Raw genomic sequence first — 22,132 nt, forward strand, 5'->3', positions numbered from 1 at the left:
ACCTATAATTTAAAATTTTTAACTATACATTGTGGTTATTTTCTATGGAATGACACATTCAGTATGTGCCATTTTCTATGGAATGACATATTAAACACACAAGTTTTACCTAAACATCTAAGTAGGCCTCATGTGAAAGAGAACAGTAACACTACCACTCTAAAGACTTTTTGTAATGAGGCAGAATTTTAAAATTAATAAAAAATGCAAAAGAAACTGGGTCTAGAATCTAGTTATCTCCTCCCTACTGGGTATTCTGGACATTTTTCCTAACCAACCTAACAGAGAGCCTCTAAGAAAATAATGAAGCCATATTAAAGAAGGCAGATATATAGAAAAGAAAATTAAAATTATTAGGCTTAAAAGTTAAAAAGCATTGGCCAGGTGTGGTGGCTCACACCTGTAATCCTAGCACTTTGGGAGGCCACAGCAGGCAGATTGCCTGAGCTCAGGAGCTCAAGACCAACCTGGGCAATGTGGCAAAACCCCATCTCTACTAAAAATAACAAAAAATTAGCCAGCGCTGGTGGTGCATGCCTATAGTCCCAGCTACTTGGGAGGCTGAGGCACAAAAATCACCTGAGACCAGGAGGCGGAGGTTGCAGTGAGCCTAGATTACACCATTGCACTCCAGCCTGGGAGATAGAATGAGATCGTATCTCAAAAAAGACCAAAAAAAAAAAAGTTGGGAAGTATTACTTCTCCCTTTATGTGTGCTGAGAAGGTTTTTCAACATATTTGTTTGCTGACCATAATTTGCTATTAACCTGAATTAAAACATTTCTGATATGTTAGACAGTACCCACAACAGGAGCTGACAAACAGACCCTCAAGCTAAATCCAGGTCATGGCCTGTTCTTGTAGGGCTCTTAAGATGAGAATTTTTAAAAAATATGTTCAAACGTTCATTAAAGAAAATCAAAGAATAGTATGCAACACAGACTTTATATGGCTCACGAGGCTTGAAATTGTATTATCGGTTTCTTTTCCGAAAAACTAGGCTGACTAATATAATAGTACAGAATATACAGTAAGGTGGGTGGGCACTAGCCTCTCCTGCTCATCCCAGGCATGCAGGTTAAAGAGGTCAGGGGTGTTAAAACTGATTCAGGGATTAGCCTTTCTAATAATACTTACGATGACTCCTGGCGTCTTTCTGCCATATGAAGCATCGTAAGTGCTTGATCTTTCTTCCCCTCTGTGATATTCCCACAGATAAGACAATTATTTTGAAATTAGATTGCATAAAAAGCAATTAGTGGTAGATCTAATGGGAGGGAATATGCTTTTGTGTATTCAAGAAAGAGAAATCACTGTTGTGAGACTGCTTCTTTCTAATAAGAAGGGCAGAGTGACAAAACTCCCACCCTCGAGGTTACCAAACAGGAGACCAAGCCTGCCTTAAAAGTACACCATTCTTCCTCACTTTCTTCCCAAGCATGGACAAGCAAATCAGTCTCCTAACACAGCCTTGACCATGCCAGGAATATTCTCCAGGGATCACACAGGAAGAGGAACATACCAGCACCACCAGCTGGGATAATTGTAGTCTGGTTTCCAAAAGTCTGAAGAGCGACTTGTCTGACCATCCCTGAATGGGAACGAGACACAACGATCCTTGGGGTCTTCTCATTGTAGGAAGAGCGGGCTTTCACATTTGAACCACCATCTACCATTGCCCAAGCTGAAAAGCAAATATAATATCCATTAATGGCACTGAAGCTTTAAAACTAAAGGTTATATTCTTCAGAACCCAAAGTGCCATGTACGACTGACAAAATACTCTCTTCTAAAAAGTTATTTGTATTTTCCCCCGAAACAGAAAGCTTTATTTTTTTTTCAGAATACAAAAGTAATATATATGTATTTTTACATTAAAATGGACATGTATTAAGATGAAACTAAAAAAGGTCATGTTATCTTGCACAGCCAAAGACAACGACTATTAAATATTTAGCTTAAGGATTCCCATGCTCCACTGGCATGACACTGCAACTCCACTTCTCCCTGCATCTTTCCCACTTCCTTTCCTCCCTTTCACAATTGTGATCCCAAGAGCACTCCCTAATAAACATCCTGAAGCTAATCTCCAGCTCCAAGTCTGATTCCTGGAGAACCCAACTTGCAACATAAGCACGACTAACTTCCCTAACTCCAATTTTAAAATGCATTTTCTCCTATACTGCCTCCACTTCTATATACTCATGGTTTCAATTATTTGCATATTAGCTCAATCTCCTAAGTGACTTTATAAACAGAAAATAGTTGAAAGAGGTGAGTTAGGTTTACATATCAGCCTTATCAGAGAGTATTAAAGAAAAAGCTTTAGATTTCAAAAATAGAATAGAATTTTTAAAAGGGAAGCGGATGCCAGAGATGGCTTCAGATGATTTTCTTGGTTTGGAAGTTTTCTTCACTGACTATAAAACTATACAAGAGAACAAACTTACTCAGAATTATCCCAATTAGATTGTTGTTTTAGCAGTCACTCACTACAGGGCAAGATATAGTCCACCATGGCTAGTAATGAAACCAGCTGCATCACCAGCTTATTTCTGGCTGCAGAAAAAAAAATCAAAAACATTAGCTGAGTTTGGGTTTCTGAGTTCCCCAAGAATGATGGCAGTCTCCTGGACCCTTCTCATACCTCCTTCTAAAAACTATACACAGCAACAAGAACAACAGAAATACCCATGCTCTGTACCTACAGAGTAAGTAGGAGACAGAAGAGAGCTATCAACACAAATGTATGAGAAAGTAGGGGGGTAAACACTGAAGATCAGCAGGATAAGCACTAGAGCTGACCCTAGTATGGGGATTATAGCAAGAGCTTCACAGAGGTGCTAAGAGGTCAGAGAACTCTCAGTGGCTGCAGGACTCAGATAATAGCAGCCAGGATTTCTCCCCAGAAGGAAGAGGTTCCATCTAAAATGGGAAGTACTGAAAAAGTCCTGAAACTTGGCAACAAAGCATAAAGAAGCAGCTTGGAGAAGATATGGGACCAGAATTGTAGTCTTGAGAACACCCTCGTGGTGGCAAGGGAGGGGGTGATGATGTAAGACAATTTTTGGGATATGGAAGGTAGCAACTAGAGATTAAGATAGGGGCTTTATTGAAACAAAGTCAGATCAAACAAGAAAGAAGAGCTCTGAAAATGAAAAACCATACTGATAATGAAGATAAAGCCTTTCCCACACTAACAGAAATGAAACCTCCTGAACTGAGAATCATCCAAACTTCCTTCCTGCCACCAACCTTCCATTAATCCCACAACAGCTGGCCCAAACAGGAATAAGAAGTATAAAACTGCAATGTGCACTGAAAAATACAAAAAGAAAACATAGAGAACACACAGATTAAAACATTTCAGGATACTCAAATTTCCACAATGCAGAGAAAAACCATAAACCAATATTCTAACATGATTACAAATAATAAACAACAATATACTGAATAAATGCCATGAAACAAAAGATCAACAACTCAGAAAAGATGGGCAAACAACAAGATGTGAAATGGGCACTCACATAACACAGAAAAGAAACTGGAAAAAAAAAAAAGAAAAGAACAAAATCACTGCAGGCTTAGCACTAAATCACAGGACAAAGGGCAACAGACTTGTTCAAAATATGGCAAGCAATGAGAAAAGCAAAAAGGGAAATGAAACAAGTAAACAGATAAAAGGGACTATAGAGAAAGTGATAGATTAAAAAAAACAAAAAAGAGTCAACATACATATATAAGGAATCCCTGAAAAAGAAAAATTAATGGGATGGAGCTAATCTTTAAAATTACAATTCAAGAAAATGTCCCTAAAAAACAAAAGAGAACCTTAGTCTGGGCTCAGTGGCTTGTGCCTATAATCCTAGCACTCTGGGAGGCCAAGGCAGGAGGATCACTTGTTAAGCCCAAGAGTTCGAGGCTGCTTGAGCTATGATTATGCCACTGCACTCCAGTCTGGGCAACAGAGTGAGATCTTGTCTCTTAAAAAAATAAAAAAATTTAGGAGAAGATCTAAATATCTACACTGAGAGACATATCGAGTACCTGGGAAATCTGCCCAGAAGGCCAATTCTAAAAGACATCATAGTTATATCATTAAAGTTTAGTGAGTTGAACAGTGTCCTACCAAACTTCCTGTACACTTCGAACTTTCAGATTGTGAACTCATTTGAAAATAGGATCTTTGCAAATGTAATTAGTTCAGCTGAGGTCATCGTGGAGTAAGGTGGGCCCTAAATCTAATGACCGGTGTCCTTATAAGCAGAGGAGACATAAAGGAGACTGTCATGTGAAGACAGGCAGAGATTGGAGTGACGCATCTATTGACTAAGGAATGCCAACAATGTCTGGAGCCACCAGAAGCTGCAAGAGAAAACTTCCTCCAAGCCTGCAGAGAAAATGTGGTCCTACTGACTCCTTGATACCAGACTTCTAACCTCCAAAACTTTGAGAGAATAATTTTCTGTTGTTTCAAGTTTGTGGTAACAGCCCAAGAAAACTAATACAGAGTGAACCAAAGACTGTAATAACTAGCCAAGCAGTCTTTTAAGTATCAAGACTATAGACAAAGTTGTTAGCGTGTACTCAGGGAAGATCATACCATGAGTTAGCTCTTCTAAGGTAATCTATTAGAAGACAAGCTTTATCAAACCAAGGGGTGACTGAGAAACTCTTAGCAAATGCATTGTTGGTTACCATTGAACAAATTTAACTGTGGATTTAAGAGGAAACCAAAGATGGGAATAAGGTAAAAGAATAAAGGTGTATAAATGGTTATCTCACAGTTGGCTGATAAAAGTTTAAGGACACCATTTAACTCTGACAAGCTGAACAGCAGAGTTGAAAAGTAAACATAAAAAAAAAAAATAACTGTCTAAAATGAAATGATGGTCAAGGCTAAAACATGCTAATTTCATCGCCACTTATAGTAGTGAACCAAGAGACAATAAGACAATGTCTAAAGAAAAGGACTACATGAGTATGTAAAGAAAAAAGGATAAATAAAGGCATTAGTAAAAGCAACAAAAAGAACAAATTTAACTTAAAAATAATAACAGTAGTTGTTTGAACCACACTGAACATATAAAATTCATTAAGATCATAAGAATATTTTACAGAGAGAGAGCCTGTTCCTCCCTGGAAAAACATGTTCCCGCTGGAAAGGTTCTGTACTTTAACTCCTTACTCTGAAAATTGGTAAATAAAGTAAAATAATTAAACATTTATCCTGCTTTTCCAGAAGAAACACTTCAGAATAAACAAATTAATTCCAATTAATAGAGAAAGTTCTCTATAGAAGAATTCAAGCTAATATATGTAGAAACAACAGAAACAGAAAATCTCATTTTATAACATCTTTAAGAGATCTTAAAACGATTCTGCAAAAGGTTTAATAAAACTGGATCTCAAATGATGTCAAAATCTCTCTCCAGATTACCTGCTAGTAGCAAAAAAATAAAAATTTTGTAACTAAGAGATCAGGTCACAAAGGCTTTAATCATCTGAGTATCATTAATGGCAAGACAAGTATCATGTAATATGATGCAGTAGGAAGTACGTGAAAAATACCTACAATGTATTCATGACAAAAATGCTTAACTTCAATCCTATCAAGGATTCAGATCTAATCTGCACTTTATAAGAGGATATAAATATAAAGAAGTTAAATGATACCCTGTGAAAACAATCAGACAAGTCCAAAAGTCGGACTATTCTAAAGGAGAAATGACTTAAGCTTCCCAACATCAATGTCATGGGGGGCATAAGCGGGGCCTAGGGGTTGTTCTAGATTAAGAAACCTTAACTTAACAACCTATCAACCAAAATAAATGCTTGTTGGTTGACTGGATCTTGGTTTGAACTAACCAGCTGTAAAATCCACTTTAGCAGCAATTGGGGAAATGTAAATATTTGACGACATTAGGAAATAATTGTTAATTTTATTATATTAATATACTGTCCTTTTGTAGGAAATCTCCTAACTTGTTAGAGATGCATACTGAAGTATAAGGGTAAAATGTTTATTATGATCCTTATAATTTTCTTTAAGGTACACAGGCTGAAAAATAGGAAAGCAAATACGTAAAACTGTTATCAACTGTTAAATCAGGATGAAGGGGTATATAAGCATTCATTATAATTTTATGTTTGGGCCGGGCGCGGTGGCTCAAGCCTGTAATCCCAGCACTTTGGGAGGCCAAGACAGGCAGATCACAAGGTCAGGAGATCAAGACCATCCTGGCTAACACGGTGAAACCCCGTCTCTACTGAAAAAAAAAAACACAAAAAACAAGCCAGGCGAGGTGGCAGGCACCTATAGTCCCAGCTACTCGGGAGGCTGAGGCAGGAGAATGGCGTGAACCCGAAAGGCGGAGCTTGTAGTGAGCTGAGATCCGGCCACTGCACTCCAGTTTGGGCGACAGAGCGAGACTCCGTCTCAAAAAAATAATAATAATAATAATTTTATGTTTGTTGAAATTATTCATAAAAGTTAAAAAAAAAAAAGACAAAAAAACAAAAAATCCTCCTTTTTATAAATATTCCCAAAATCAGTTTTACTAAGAAGTGAATTTACAATGCTTTATCTCTAGAGGTCAGTATTGTTGTTTGTGTAAGAGAATAAAAATATTATAGCATATCTCAGCACATACTACCAGAATAATGTAAGAATTGCTGACTTCATATTTTTAAAAATGTTCTTCATGTTACATAAACTCAATACATTCATTAGTAACACATGAACACAATTATTTCAAGTGCCTAACACAGTAGGTGCTTAAATAAATATAAATGATGGATGATACTGAGGTATGGTGGTAAGGTAGAAGAGCAGCTACAAAATGTGTTTATCTTACCTGTAAGATATGCTAAAAAAAAAGCCCAGTAGGCAATAAAAAGTGGTTGGTACGTTCCTACACCGACTTCAGACATTACAATTTATTATTAATAGCTACAAATTTCCACTGAGTGAATATACACTTGACCCTTGAACAACATATGGGTTTGAACTGTGTGGCTCCCCTTATACCCAGATATTTTTCAATAAATATTTTGGTAAGCTTTTTGGAGATTTGTGATGATTTGAAAAAAATTCACGGACAAACTATGTAGCCTAGAAATACAAAAAAAAAAAAAAAAAAAAAGAAAAAGCTAGGTATGTCATGAATGCATGAAATGTATGTTGGTACTAGCTTATTTTATCATTTACTACCATAAAATATATACAAAGTATAAAATGTTACAACTTATGAAAACTTAAGCACACAAGCACTTACAGACCATACATACATAGCACCATTCACAGTTAAGAGAAATGTAAACAAATATAAAATCATAAACTGCACAAAATTAATTATAGTACATAATATATTACTGAAATAATTTTGTACCACCCCCCAATGCTATTGTGTGAGCCCAAGTGTCATGAACACCCACTTAAAACCCTATGTGATGTAATCATCTCTGTGTGAGCAGTTTGTTTCTCTGGTAAATTGCTTATCATGGTAAAAAGTGATCTTTTGTGGTTTTTGCATATTTTTCATAGTGTTTAGTACAATTTCATAGTGTTTAATGCAAACTTTGAATAACACCATAAGACTCATTTGAAGAGCCACTAGTGATGCCAGAAGTGCTCCCACCTAGAGAAAAATCATGACATTACAAGAAAAAGTTGAACTGCTTGATATACACCACAGATTGAGGTCTATAGCTGTGGCTGCCTACTATGTCAAGATAAATGAATACAGCATAAGAATAATTGTGGAAAAAAAAACAAACAAGAAAACTCATGAAGTCATTGCTGAAGCTACACCAACAGGTGCAAAAACCTTAACACTTTTTATGAAATACCTTTTTATCTCATATGAAAATGCAGCTATTATGTGGGTACAAAATTGCTATATGCCTAAAGACTATAGTACGATTTAAGAAAAAGTAAAGTCATATGACAACTTTAAAAAAAAGGAAGGTGAAGAATCTAAAGTTGGATTATTTAATGCCAGTAAAGGATGGTGTGATAATTTTAGAAAGAGGTCTGGTTTTAAAAAATGCCAAGATAACAGAAGGAGCTTCTACCAATCAAGAGGCAGATAAGTTTCCAGATGCCATTAAGAAAATTACTGCATTCTGTCTGCTTGAACAGGTTTTCAATGCAGACGAGTGACCTATCCTGGAAAAAAAAAAAAGCCACAAAAGACATTTATTAGTAAAGAGGAGAAATGAGCACCAGGATTTAAGACACGAAGGATGGGCTAACTCTACTGTTTTGTATAATGCAGTCAGCTTTATGACCAGGACAGCCCTTAGCTACAAAACCGCTAAACCCTGAGTCTTGAAAGGAAAAGATAAAACACCAGCTGCTTGCTAGTATTCTGACTACAACAAGAAGGCCTGGACAACAACAATCCTTTTTCTGGATTGAGTCCACTAATGCTTTGACCTTGAAGTCTGAAAGTACCTTGCCAGTAAGGGACTGCCTTTTAAAGTTCTTTGGGTATTGGACAATGCCCCTGGCTACCCAGAACCCCATGAGTTCAGCAATAAAGGCATCAAGTGGTCTACTTGCCCCCAAACACTATGTCTCTAATCCAGCCTCTAGAGGAGGAGGTCATGAGGACCTTTAGGGCTCATTATACAAAGTACTCTATGGAAAGGACTGTCAATACTAATAGTAGTGAACCCTGACAGAGAAGATCATTCAAAGTCTGGAAGGATTACACCACTAAAGATGCCACTGTTATAGAAAACCCATGAATTCATCAAGCCGAAAATAATAAATTCCCGCTGGAAAAAACTGTCCAGATACTGTGCATGTCTCAAGACTTACAACAGAGGCAATCAAGAAAATCATGAAAGAGTGCAGATATTATTTTTAAAAGGTGGGAGGTAAAGGGTTTCAAGATAAGGATCTTGGAGACATTCAAGAGTAAATAGACACCACACACCAGAGGAATTAACAGAAGATGACTTGATGGAGATGAGTGCTTCAAACCAGGGCTAGATGATGAGAAAGAAGATGTAGAAGAAGCAGTGCCAGAAAATACATTGATATTAGACAATTCGGAAGAAAGGTTCTCATTATTCAAAACTGCTTTTGACTTCTTTTATGACATGGACCATTTTATAATACAGTCACTGAAACTAAAGCAAATAAGGAAGGATTGGTACCATATAGTAAAATTTTTACAGAAATGAAAAGTAAAAAAGTCAAACAGACATTACAACATATTTTCACAAAGTTACATCAAGTATATCCTGCCTCTCCTTCTACCTCCTCCACCCGAGACAACAAGACTAATAATCCTTTCTCTTTCTCCTCCTCCTCCTCTGCCTATTCAATGTGAAGACAAAGAGGATGAAGATCTTTATAAGCCATTTCCCTCTTATTCAGTCATATATTTGCTCTTATGATTTTCTCAGGACCATTTTCTTTCCTCTACTTACTTTATTGTAAGAATACAGTAGATAATAAATATACAACATATGTGTTAATCAACTATGTTATTCATTAAGATTTCTGGTCAAAACAAGGCTATTCGCAGTTAAGTTTTTAAGGAGTCAAAAGTTATACATAGATTTTCAACCATCAGTGCCCTAACTCCTGTACTGTTCATGGGTCTACTGTACTACACTTACTTATACATTTATATATTACTTCATTAAAATACTATTCAAGTATCTCTTGATTCTAAGAATTTCAAACTCAAGGAATTAATGCTAATTAAGTCTGATAAAAATTTTTATAAGCTTTGCTCCAACTACTGCCAACAACAATAATATCTAGTTCTCTCTATAGACAAGTGTAGTTAAATTCTGGTAAACATACCCAATACTTAACAACTGGTATTCCTCCAACATCAACATACCGTCTGGATCTGAAAATAACATTCCAAGAGAAGGGCACAAGGCAAGCAAACATTCAGTGTGGGAATGGAAGGTCAACCCAACATAATTCTGAACTTACTATGTTAGAGAGTTTGCAGACTAGCAAGCACCTTTGTGTTCCAGCACACTGGGCAAGTTAGCTGCATTACAGAAGATTGGGTATCATATTACTAATTTAAAAAGACATTTTTAGAAACCACTTTTTGCTAAGTTAGGGACGTTTGGCTTCTTTAAGGTGGGTAAGCCTACAGACAAGAGAGGAATATATATTCTTATTAAATAAACGTTTCTAAAAAGGAGAATTTTATTATCCCTATTCTTCCCCCTAATACCTACAGATGTGAAAATCAATGCCCAGAGAATGTGAATCTATTTGCCAATCTAATACCAATTTCCTTTTCATTTCCTTCATTGAGCTTCCAATTCTCTTTGGAATAGCAGGCTGTGTTTGCAGCTAAGGGTGTCATGTGACATTCGGCCAATAAAATGAAGCAGAGGTTTAATGGATAGGACTTCAAGATATTTTTTTCCTAATACAAAGAATATAAGGTAGACCTTTAGTCTCTCTTCTTTCTCCTTTCTTCCTGCCTAGAACAGAGAACCATGGTAAATGAGAGGAGCCACCTTTGTGAACATGAAAACAAAAAGCTACCTTCTAAGAAAAAAAGCAAAAAGAGAGGACTTAGATCCTTAAACATATTATGGAGTCACTAAAGCACACCTATGCTTTGGCCTTCCTGTTAGCTGAGAAAAAGAAACCCTTGTTGAACCACTGCAATCAGATTTACATTGTGTGTAGCTAAATGCCATCCTAACTGATATAGTGAGATAATAAGGGACAGTGTCAAAAGAACAAGAGGGATTAAAGACTTAAGCCCTGTATTTAACTTTTATATGCCTGTTTTTTTTTATTAAAAAAGGTCACCATAATTTCCATTTTATATTCCTTCCAGAGTTACCGAAGACTGAAAAAACTTATGTCAATGCACTTCATAGACTGTGAAAATACAAAATAATTGTAAGATACTATTAAGGAGTGGTTAGTTCTTATAGTAACATTTTGAACTTATGGTTTTCATGACAGGAGCTCCTAAGTCCATTTTTTCATCTATAAAAAATGATAATGTCTTTCCTTGTCACATAGTGAAAGGTTCAAATGAGATAACATTATGTATACTGCAAATTGTTAAACTCTATATAAATGTTAGAAATTATGGTGTTATTATTTTGAAAGTCGTGTGATACTGATTTGAATAAAATTTCTATGGTTGATTCTACCACTAATTTACATGAATGACTTTGAGGAAGGTATTAAATTTTTGAGTCTCATTTCCTCATTTGTTAAGTGAGAGTACTGATTTTAGTAACTGTGTCCCTCTCTCTGTGTAGCAGTACTATGCTGTACTCCATACTTTCCCTGTTTTCCTTGAAAGAATCCCTAAATTTTAGTTTGGATGGCCATTGAAAATAAGGACTACATTGTTTTGCCTTCTTTGAGACTGGGTTCTAGATAGGCTTTGATCAATAGAATGTGAGGTGAAGAGATGCATGTTTGACTTCACAAGTCAAACCCTTAGTGGGAAATGTCCTCTGTCTCCCTTCTTACCCTTTCCACGGGTGAAATATGGCCGAAGTGGTGAGCCATCCTCAGTCACACAGAGGAAGACAACAGCAAAGCAACAATAATAGAGAGAGAACTGCATGCCTGGCACCAGGGAACCACCCTGGCAGTCATGGGCTGCTTATATACTATCTTTTAAAGAATACAACTACTTTGTATTCAACCTCATATATTTTGGTGTACATTACAGTAGTCTAAATTAACAGCCTAGTGTGTATTCCAACTAATTCAGTAAGGATTAAGGAAAATATGTGAAGGTAATCCATAAGCCAAAAAGCAACTATAAAATTAATCTTACAGTACATTGTCATACTAATGGCATAAATCTTTTGTAGCTTATCAAACCATCAACTTTAAAAATTATTTGAATTATGAAAAGAAGAAAAAAGGTCAGATAGCACAAAGTGGACTTGATTTTGAAACACAGAGCCAACACTCAAATAGATGTTTAGCCAATCTCAGAGCAGCCAGGATTTGGGATTCACAGTTACACAGCAAAGCAAATACATAATTTTAGAGTAATCAAAAATTAACTTTGTCTTTCTGCTTCTCCCCACTTCACAGACAGCCTATTTATGTCAATTATCAGTCACGCCCCTAAGACACAATGGGGATGACTGCAGTAAATGATGGTAGTATAGGATGCCCATTGTGTCCATATCCTAAAGCTGCCATAAAAAACTACAGGTTGAGAATTCCTAATCCAAAATTCCAAAATCTGAAATGCTCTAAAATCCAGGACAAGCACTGACATGATGTCACAAGTGGAAAATTACCTACTGGACCTCATGATAGTTCACAGATAGAACTTTGCTTCAACCACAAAATTATTTAAAATGTTGTATAACATTACCTTCAAGCTATGTAAACAAGCTATATATGAAATATAAATAAATTTTATGTTTATACTTGGGTCCCATCTCCAAGATATCTCATTATATATATGCAAATACATTAAATCTGCAATGTGAAACACTTCTGGTCCCCAAACATTTCAGATAATGGATACTTAATCTGTACCACAAATTTGGTGGCTTATAAAAATATATATATTTCCTTATAGTTCTAAAGGCCAGAAGTCTAAAATCAAGGGATCAGCAGGATTAGTTTCTTCTGGAAGCTCTGAGGGAAAATAACTTCCAGGGCTCTCTCCTAGCTTCTGGTGACTGCAGTCCTTACCCTATTAAAGACATCACTCCAATCTCTGCCTCCACCTTCACATCATCTTATCCCACATATGTCTGTGTTCTTTCTGTTTCTTATAAAAATATTCCAATTTGCTTAAGAACCTTCTCTAATCCAGTATAATCTCATCTCAATGCTTACCTTAACATTCTGTGTTGTTATGGTTAAACTGTGTCCCCTAAAAAGATAAGCTGACATCCTCACTCCCAGCACCTCGAAATCTGACTTTATTTGGAAATATGGTCATGGTAGACGTACTAGGTTAAGATAAGGTCACACTAGAGTAAGGTGGGCGCTTAATCCAAAATGACTGGTGTGCTTGTAAGAGGAGAAGAGACATAGACACACAGATAGGATGTCATATGATGATGGAGGCAGAGATTGGAATAAACACTTATAAGCCAATGAACACCACGGAATGCTGGCAAAATGCCAGAAGCTAAGAGAAAAACAAAAAGATGCTGCCTTAAAAGTTTCAGGGAGAGCATGGCTCTGCCAGCACCACGATTTTAGATTTCTAGGCTCCAGAACTGTCAGACACTACAATTCTGTTGTTTAAGACACATGATGTGTGTTTTTTTGTTACAGCAGCCCTAGGAAACTAATATAGGAGTGGACACAAATTTGGGTGTATGACAGTAAATACTATAGACAAATGGTTCCATAACAATAATTCTTGAAAGCTCTAGCAAATTTCATACCTGTATATTCGGAAAATGGCTTATGTATAACTCCTAACACAGGTTTACCATTTACAGCCACACACACCATAGTAGTGACGTACTTTCGAAGATCCTCTACGAGAAAAAAAACAAAACAACACACACAAATGTCAAAGTAATGTGCATAAATTCAGGATATGATACTACACTTTAGTTCATTAAAAAATTTATATACATGAAATGTCTTTCCAAAACAACAATCCCTTCAAGCAAACAGAGTCTAAGGGCAAGAGCCAGTTTAAAGGAGTGGCTAACAGTTCTGGTTCACAATGAGATACCATCTCACACCAGTCAGAATGGCTATTACTACAAAGTCAAAAATTAACAGATGTGAGTAGGGTTGTGGAGAAAAAGGAATGCTTATACACTGTTGGTGGGAGTGTAAATTAGTTAAGCCACTGTGGAAGACAGTGAGGCAATTCCTCAAAGGCCTAAAAAAAGAAATACTATTCGACCCAGCATTCCCATTACTGGTCTAAAAGAATGTAAATCATTCTACTACAAAGACGCATGCATGTGTATGTTCACTGCAGCACTATTCACAATAGCAAAGACACGGAATCATCTTAAATGCCCATCAATGATACACCAGGTTAAAAAAAAAGTGGTACATATACACCATGCAATATTATTCAGCCATAAAAAAGAACAAGATCAGGTCCTTTGCAGGGGCATGGATGGAGCTGGAGGCCATTATCCTTAGCAAACTAACACAGGAACAGAAAACCAAATACCACGTGTTCTCTAAGTTGGGAGCTAAACGATGAGAACACATGGACACATAGAGGGGAACACCACACACTGGGGCCTTTCAGAGGATAGAGAGTCAGAGGAGGAAGAGAATCAGGAACCATAACTAATGGATACTAGGCTTAATACTTGGGTGCTGAAATAAATCTGTACAACAAACCCTTATGACACAAGTTTACCCTATGTAACAAACCTGCACTTAACACTCCTGAACTTAAAATAAAAGTTAAAAAAAATTGCATTTAGAGTCATAACTCTTTTATATTATAAAAATCACACAAACAAAAGAGTTATGGTTCTAAAGGCAGACTACCTGGGTTATTCTCCTAGCCCACCATTTTGTTAACCGAATGTCTTTGAGTAAATTACTTAAATTCAGCTTCCTTATCTGTATAATATAAACAATAACTAAGCACTCATCTTTAGGTATAAATTAAAATAACTTTTAATTTAAAAAATCAAATTAGACACTTAAAATAATCCCTGCACAAGGGATGCGCTCACTAAATGTTGTTATTATAAGAACAGGCCAATCTCAGTTTAGGAAGAACTTTTTATGAACAAATTCCTTGATATTCCATATTTCTATTATCTATTCCTAAAAAGTTCTATGTAGTAATTTCAGTTACTATTAGATATATACATCTAGTGTCCTCTCCCTGTTCTCCAAAGTTATATATTGATTGTTATGGTTCAAGTTCAGTGCAAAAGCACTGAAATACAAAGGTAAAAAGAGGTAGAAGCCTCCACATCTAGGGAACTTACCATCTAGCAGGATAAATGGATTAACTTTAACATATAAACCAAAGGAAGAGTGAAAGGCAGAAATTAGCTACTTCTGGGTAAGAAATAAGTCCTGAGAGGGGATCTACAAAAATAAAATTTGACTAGGACTAGGTAAAAAACGGGACTGGAGGGGCAGTAGTTCTGTTTTATTACTTACTTGCTTTCTGAGTACCTAGAAATTTACTATTTTGAATTCCAAAGTCAGATGTACATGCATTAAAACTTAAATTCCTAATATCCTGAGTAAATATTAAATTCTGGCTAAAGTTTCTTCAGTTATAGGTGTCCAATATAAAACATTTTGCTACTACTGTTAAAAATGCTTCTTTACTGAATAATCAGTGAGCCACTATCACCTATAGGAAGTATGCCTTGGTTCTGGTTCTCTACTACTAAATGTCAATCAAATGTTTTGAGTTCAGTTTAAAAATTACCTGTATATTCCTGTGTAGCATCAAGTGGATCAATCCAGACAGTAACACTTTCTGCTGGTACCTCTTTAGGAGTAGTTACTTCCTTTAGGATATCCTCAGGAATCTTATGATCCCACAAGATAACCTCCTGATCAGCTGCATCCACGTGTTCCTCAGTATTTATCTGCATTAAAAACAGGTGACAGTTAAAAAAAAGTAAGAAAAACAATCACTATTTGATAAACTACAAAAGAGAAAGTATTACAGACAAAAATCACATAAATTATAAATAAGTAAATCCCTATTTTTATTTCTTTTGATGCTCCATATTGCAAAATGAAAAAGAAAAAAAAAATCCATGATATCAGGTCTTTAAATGCTTCCCAATCTAATATTCAAACTTGGTTTGTTGACTAATCAAGACAGATAATTCAGACATAGAGAAATATAGAGAAACTGAGCATCAAAGAAACAAGCTACTTAAACCTTAACAACGCTTTATGAAAAAGAATAGCTCTAAAGTGTTAAAATAGACAATATTCTGGAACACAACACAAGCAACTAGAGTTAGAAGAAAGACATATCACAGAATAGGGAGGTACAGTCAATTTTCTACCTTTTTTTTTTTAAACTAAGGAATAAAATTAAAACATAAAATAAATTTAACTTACCATACAAATATATAAGGATGTGGGGTAAGGAGAGAAATACAAGTAGAGGAAGGGCTGTTACGAGAAGAGAGGAATATATTCTCTCCTTACCCCACACCCTTACATACGTATATACACACACACACACACCCCCATACATATATATATTCTCTCTATATATGTTACATATTATTTCTATATATAACATATATACACATGTGTTTGTATAATACTTTATATAAGTATTCTATGCATTTACAAATACATTACAGATTCCTTTAAATTGAGATTGCTCAATTTTGGCACGAATGACAATTTGGACTGTATATTTCTTTGGCGCAGGGCTGTCCTGTACATTGTAGGATGTTTAACAGCATCCCTGGCTAAATGCCACTAGATGCCAGCAGCAACACCCTCAAGTGTGACAAACAAAAATGTCTCCAGACATTGTCAAGTACACCCCTGTCTCATCCTATGAAAAAAACAGTTTTTAACAGCATACTTCTTAATGCATGCTAAAATATAGTCTAATTTGTAAAATAGTGTTTTAAAAATAATGTTTTGGCCAAGTGTGGTGGCTCATGCCTGTAATCCCAGCACTTTGGGAGGCCAAGGCGGGTGGATCATGAGGTCAAGAGGTAGAGGCCATCCTGGCCAACATGGTAAAACTCCGTCTCTACTAAAAATACAAAAATTAGCCAGGCGTGGTGGTGCGTGACTGTAGTCCCAACCACTCGGGAGGCTGAGGCAGGAGAATTGCTTGAACCCTAGAGGTGGAGGTTGCAGTGAGTTGAGATCACGCCACCACACTTGCCAACATGGCAACAGAGCAAGACTTCATCTCAAAAAAAAAAAAAATAATAGTAATAATAATAAATAATAATGTTTTAGAACTGCATTTACTTTTATAAACTTGCATATACCAATGGACTAAATCTAAGAATTGAGTGTTAAGAATTAAGTTAATAACAGATCACCCATCTTATTTGAATACCGCCTCACCACGAGACTTGTATCACATAGTAATACACACACACACAAGAAAACAGGTCCCCAAAATGTGAATTTTAGTTAGGGACTTACACCCTCAGCAGGACAGGCTATTGGGTCCTGTGCTTTCTGACAAGTTCCCTTTCCAGATTAGGTCATGTTTATGCTACATGTGATGCCATGCCTAGACCCCATGCTACAGTGCCAGAGTGATCACAGCACTGACAATACACGAGTACTGTCAATACACCATCTCTCACCTGGAGTCTCACTAGAATAGTCTTCAGAAAGTCACAGACATGATTTTAAAAAATACCACTACTATCAGCAATCTCCAGAAGGTACCCTGAAACACCCCAAATTATCAGAGGAGAGGTTAAAAATAGTAATAGTCTAGAAACATCAAACCACTTAAATCATTATTTTTTTCTTTTTTTCTGAGATGGAGTCTCGCTCTGTCTCCAGGTTGGAGTGCAGCAGTGTGATCTCGGCTCACTGCAACCTCCGCTTCCCAGGTTCAAGAGATTCTCCTGCCTCAGCCTCTGGGTAGCTGGGACTACGGGCGCCCACCACCACACCCGGCTAATTTTTGTATTTTTAGTAGAGACGAGATTTCACCGTGTTGGACAGGATGGTCTCGATCTCCTGACTTCATGATCAGCCCGCCATGGCCTCCCAAAGTGCTGGGATTACAGGCATGAGCCACCGTGCCTAGGAAATCATTAAATATTTCTTAGCACAGAGCAAAGTAAACATTCAATTTATTCACTTATGTCTTTATTAATTCAGCAAACGTTTATTGATTGCCTATTATATGACAGACACAGTTACAGGTCCTAAAGATACCACAGTGATCAATGTGAGACAAAAATTTCTGCCCTGTGGAACTCAGATTCTAGTATAGATAAACAACGAGACACATGAAAAAAACATGTAGTATGTTGGATAGTGGTAAGGAGGAGAAAAAAAAAACAGAAGGACAGAAAGAGTGCTGGAGAGTAGAGAAAGGATTGTTAGAGAGTAGAGGAAGGTTTATTCTTTAAGAAAAAGGGTAGATAAGATTAAGAAAGGGTGGCTAGGCAATTATTCATACTAGCTAAAACCAGAGAACTACTAAGTCCATCAATTAGTAGTTTATCCATTATCCTGATGAATGGATAAATATATTTGGTATATCCACACAATGGAAAGTTACTCAGCCATATATGGGAATAAAGCATTGAAGACACTAAAAAATAAGCCTGGCAGGCAGCTCGAAGTGCATTCTAGCCCAATAAGTAACAAATGAAAAGATTCTAAGGTGGGAATATGCCTGGTGTGTTCAGAGGGCAGCAAGGAGGCCAGCAAGGCTATAGCAGACTGAGCCAAGGAGAAAGTTGAGGTCAGAGAGTAATGGAAGCCAGATGGTGAAGGACCTTGCAGGCTGTAACACAGAGCCAGTTGCCCTCCATCACAACAGCTATGAACAATGTGCAGGGGGTCCTAGTCATTGCAGTAAGGTAAAGGGAGGGGGAGACGAGCAAGTGGGGAGGTACAAAGTTCAGAAAGAAAGAAAGAAAGAAACCCATAATATGAAGTTGATTACTGAACACTGAGAAAATATAAAAGAACTTGCAGATAAATGCAACTCCAATCAAAATCCCCACAGGTGTTTTTTTATTATTGGTAGTGGTGTTTTTTAACCTTCTCCTTGGAAACTGGACAAGCCATTTCTGAAAATTACCTGGTAGAACAAAAAGTCAAGAAGCAACACATTTTGGGAAGAGGGGAAAAAAAATACCATCATGGTGTGGTGACTTACCTTACCAGATATCAAGACCTATTTTAATGACAGAATAATTAAGACAGTGTAACACTGGTGAGGCATTTTGGCTTCAGAAACCACTCTTAACAACAATGCCAGACTACTTCAGATCAATGAAGGTTAATAGTAACACCAAGCAAAAAGGAATAAACTTTTTAAAAAAAGAAATGTGACTCTTGGAAAAGACAAAGTAGTTTATGGGCCTTAACCACTGTAGCTTACAAAAATGGCAGTGCCAAGTCCGGCAACTATGGAGCTTCACTGATTTTTTGTAGAATTCAAGTCAGCTACTCCATATACTTGCAACTGAGTATGAGCGAACACATTATAGAACAGTATTTGAAAAAATCTTCACTGAGAATCGGGTTAGGGAGAAACAGAGCAGGAGAACAAGAATACTAGCACAAGTACCTAATCTGCTTTTGTGTAACTGCTATTTATAAACTGCCACAACCACTACACACCTACAAATTTGAAAAATCTATTACCCACCAATGTAAACAACCTTATCAATAGTTGCTATGGTCAACACCAGAAAGTCTTCCTCAATCCTTTTTCACATGCCACATCCAAACAAGTCAGTAAGTCCTGGAAATTCTACCTCCCAATTCTAAATATGTAAATATGTCACCATGTCTACCAAGAAAATCTTAGTTTAGGCCACCATCTCTCACCTGGATTCCTACAATAATCCTCAATTGTTCTTGCCTCCTACAGTGTATTCATTCACCCATTCATTCAACATCTAATGGCTATATACTCTAAACTGTTTTGGGGATTGGGATACAGTAATGAACAAAACAGACAAAATCACTGCTTTTACAGAGCTTCCGTTCTCAACCCAGCAACCTGCCATCTTCCTAAATCAGACCATGGCACTCTAGTTTACAATCTTCCAATGGTTTCTCATTATGCAGAGATAAAATCCAGACTCCTTATCATAATCTACAACGTTAAGTCCTAGATGATCTAGGTAATGACAGTAGTAAATGCTATCCAGTAATTTCTCTCTATTTGCACTCTTATTTACTGTACTCCAGACTCATTAGTCTTCTTGTGATCACTCAGCCTCAGGGCCTTTGTACTTACTGCATTCTTCTGCTTGTACACACTTTCCCAGATCTCTGCATGACATCATGGTTCTTACTCAGGTCTTGGCTCCAACAAGACTTTCTCAAAGTGGCCTTTCCTGACTACCATTGATAAAGTGGGACCACCAGACACACTCCCTGCATGACTCTGTTTTTCTTCTTCAAAGCCCTTATCAGAAACCATGTTGCTTGTTTACATTTACTATCTTGATCAGCTAGAATGTAAGTTCTGTGAGTGCAAGGACACAAATTTTCTTTATTACTGTAGCTCCATCCCCATTGTCTAAACCAAAGTAGGTACTCAATAAATATACCTTAACTGACAATATTATTCTTAGCCACTGTAGTTTTTTAATTTCTTCCCCATAATCCTCTTCCACTCAACCTACTCTTCCTTCCTCATCCTTACTGCCTGTCAAAGACATCAACGGGGAATTGAAGCATAAGAAATCAACCCAAGATCCAAAAACCCAAACCTACAAACAGCCCTGGCCAGTCCCTGCCCCCTCCTGACACCCAGCCAATCACTCCCAAAGAAGCCCAGTATGGTGGGAATGAACAATGCAGCTTTTAGAGAACTTATAATTTTAGAAGAGTAAGCAAAAAAAGTTCTAGAAATCAGAAAACACTAAACTGATCTTGGTCTATGCTGATACATAATAGCTCATCTTGCAGTCTCCACCTACACCCGGCAACTATCAAAACACTCTCAGATCCTTTTGTTAGCCTCTATGTATAGCAAGTATGGATTTCTTTAAGTTAACTTGCCTCCTGTGTAGGCATTTCTAGTACTCATAATATCTACTTTTCTTTTCCTTCCTGAATATCTGGGAGACTATACTTCGCATCTGCCTCGTAGTCAGAGGCACATGAGAGTGACTGTGGCCAGTAGAATATGGACAAAAATGTAAACGCACAAAATATGGACAAAAATGTGAATGCACATCACTTTCTGGCTTAGGCAATAAAAAGAAAGCTCCTGCCCAATTCTCCACATCAACATCAACTAGGTCACAGTCACTTCATGGAGGACAACTGCTTTGGAGAGTGTCAGGCTTCTGAGAATTGGAGGATGTCATTACTACAGCATTGCCTACTCAGTCTTCCCTGACTAATGCATTTTTCCTTTTATAAAAGTAAATACTCCTAAGTAGTTTAAGCGTCAGAAGAAATTCACACGGGTGAATCAATTTGAGTCTCTTCCTTTAAACCTCAACCTTGCATCACGAACTCTGAGAAAACAAAACAAAACAAAACAAAACAAACAAAAAAAACCGTTGTTGTTACTGGATGGGAGGTAGGGGAAATAGGAAAAATAATTTGGGGGATAAAATAGTAATACCTAGGTGCAGATCTGAAGGGAAAGCACAGCTTAAAGGAGGAGGCAGTATTAGATAGGAGAATAGGTACAGAATAGTAGGAGTGTTCCATAATTGTGAGGATAGAAAATGTTTAATCTATATGCTAGATAATACCTTAAAATTAGTACAATCAAGTCAGGGGTCAGGAATCAAATGCTTATGTATACAAATGCTCCTCAACTTACGATAGGGTTACGTCCTCATAAACCCATTGTGAATTGAGAAGCATTTGTATTGCATAAGTTGAAAATATCTAAAGGCAAAAATGTATTTGACACATCTAACCTATCAAACATCACAGCTTAGCCGAGCCAACCTTAATTAAATGTAGTCGGAACACTAACATTAACCTACAGTTAGGCACAATCATCTAATTCATAATAAAATATTAAATATCTCATATAATTCACTGACTATTAAAACTGGACAACAGAATGGTTGTATGGGTACAAGTATGGTTTCTTTACAATGAATGGTGCATATCACTTTTGCACCATTGTAAAGAAATCCCAAGTTGAACCATCTTAAGTTGGGGACCATCTGTACAAAGGTTCTTAAGTTGGTCTATTTAAAGATTTTATTTAATTATATGGACACACACATATATATATACATATCATACATATACACACATATATATATTTAGGCTTGTCTTTTAAATTCCAGAAAGGGGAAGGAAACTATTCTCCAACAGTATTGTCAAAGTTCAAGGCCCCCAAATACAATCAATGCCATTAGTATGCTAGTTCAGTTACTTTGGGGTTTGAAGGGACTTCTGGTTAATGCCTTAAGAAGGAATCGATCATTTACCTCATTTCTCCATAAATCATTATATCCTAACCTCACACAGTGCCTATCATACTATAGGTGCGAT

General features: G+C 36.7%; 1 protein-coding gene across 1 annotated transcript in view; it reads right to left on the bottom strand.

The window, feature by feature from the left end:
* Positions 1 to 22,132, bottom strand: part of IMPAD1 (inositol monophosphatase domain containing 1) — a 35,745-nt gene that overhangs the window by 6,693 nt on the left and 6,920 nt on the right. The window contains exons 2-4 of the mRNA XM_023190156.3: positions 15,384 to 15,546; positions 13,393 to 13,488; positions 1,523 to 1,684 (exon numbers count right to left, since the gene is read on the bottom strand). Coding sequence (XP_023045924.1) covers positions 1,523 to 1,684; positions 13,393 to 13,488; positions 15,384 to 15,546 — 421 coding nt within the window. The remainder of the gene's footprint in view (positions 1 to 1,522; positions 1,685 to 13,392; positions 13,489 to 15,383; positions 15,547 to 22,132) is intronic.

This window comes from Piliocolobus tephrosceles, chromosome 7, assembly GCF_002776525.5.
Source record: "Piliocolobus tephrosceles isolate RC106 chromosome 7, ASM277652v3, whole genome shotgun sequence".
Lineage (NCBI taxonomy): Eukaryota > Metazoa > Chordata > Mammalia > Primates > Cercopithecidae > Piliocolobus > Piliocolobus tephrosceles.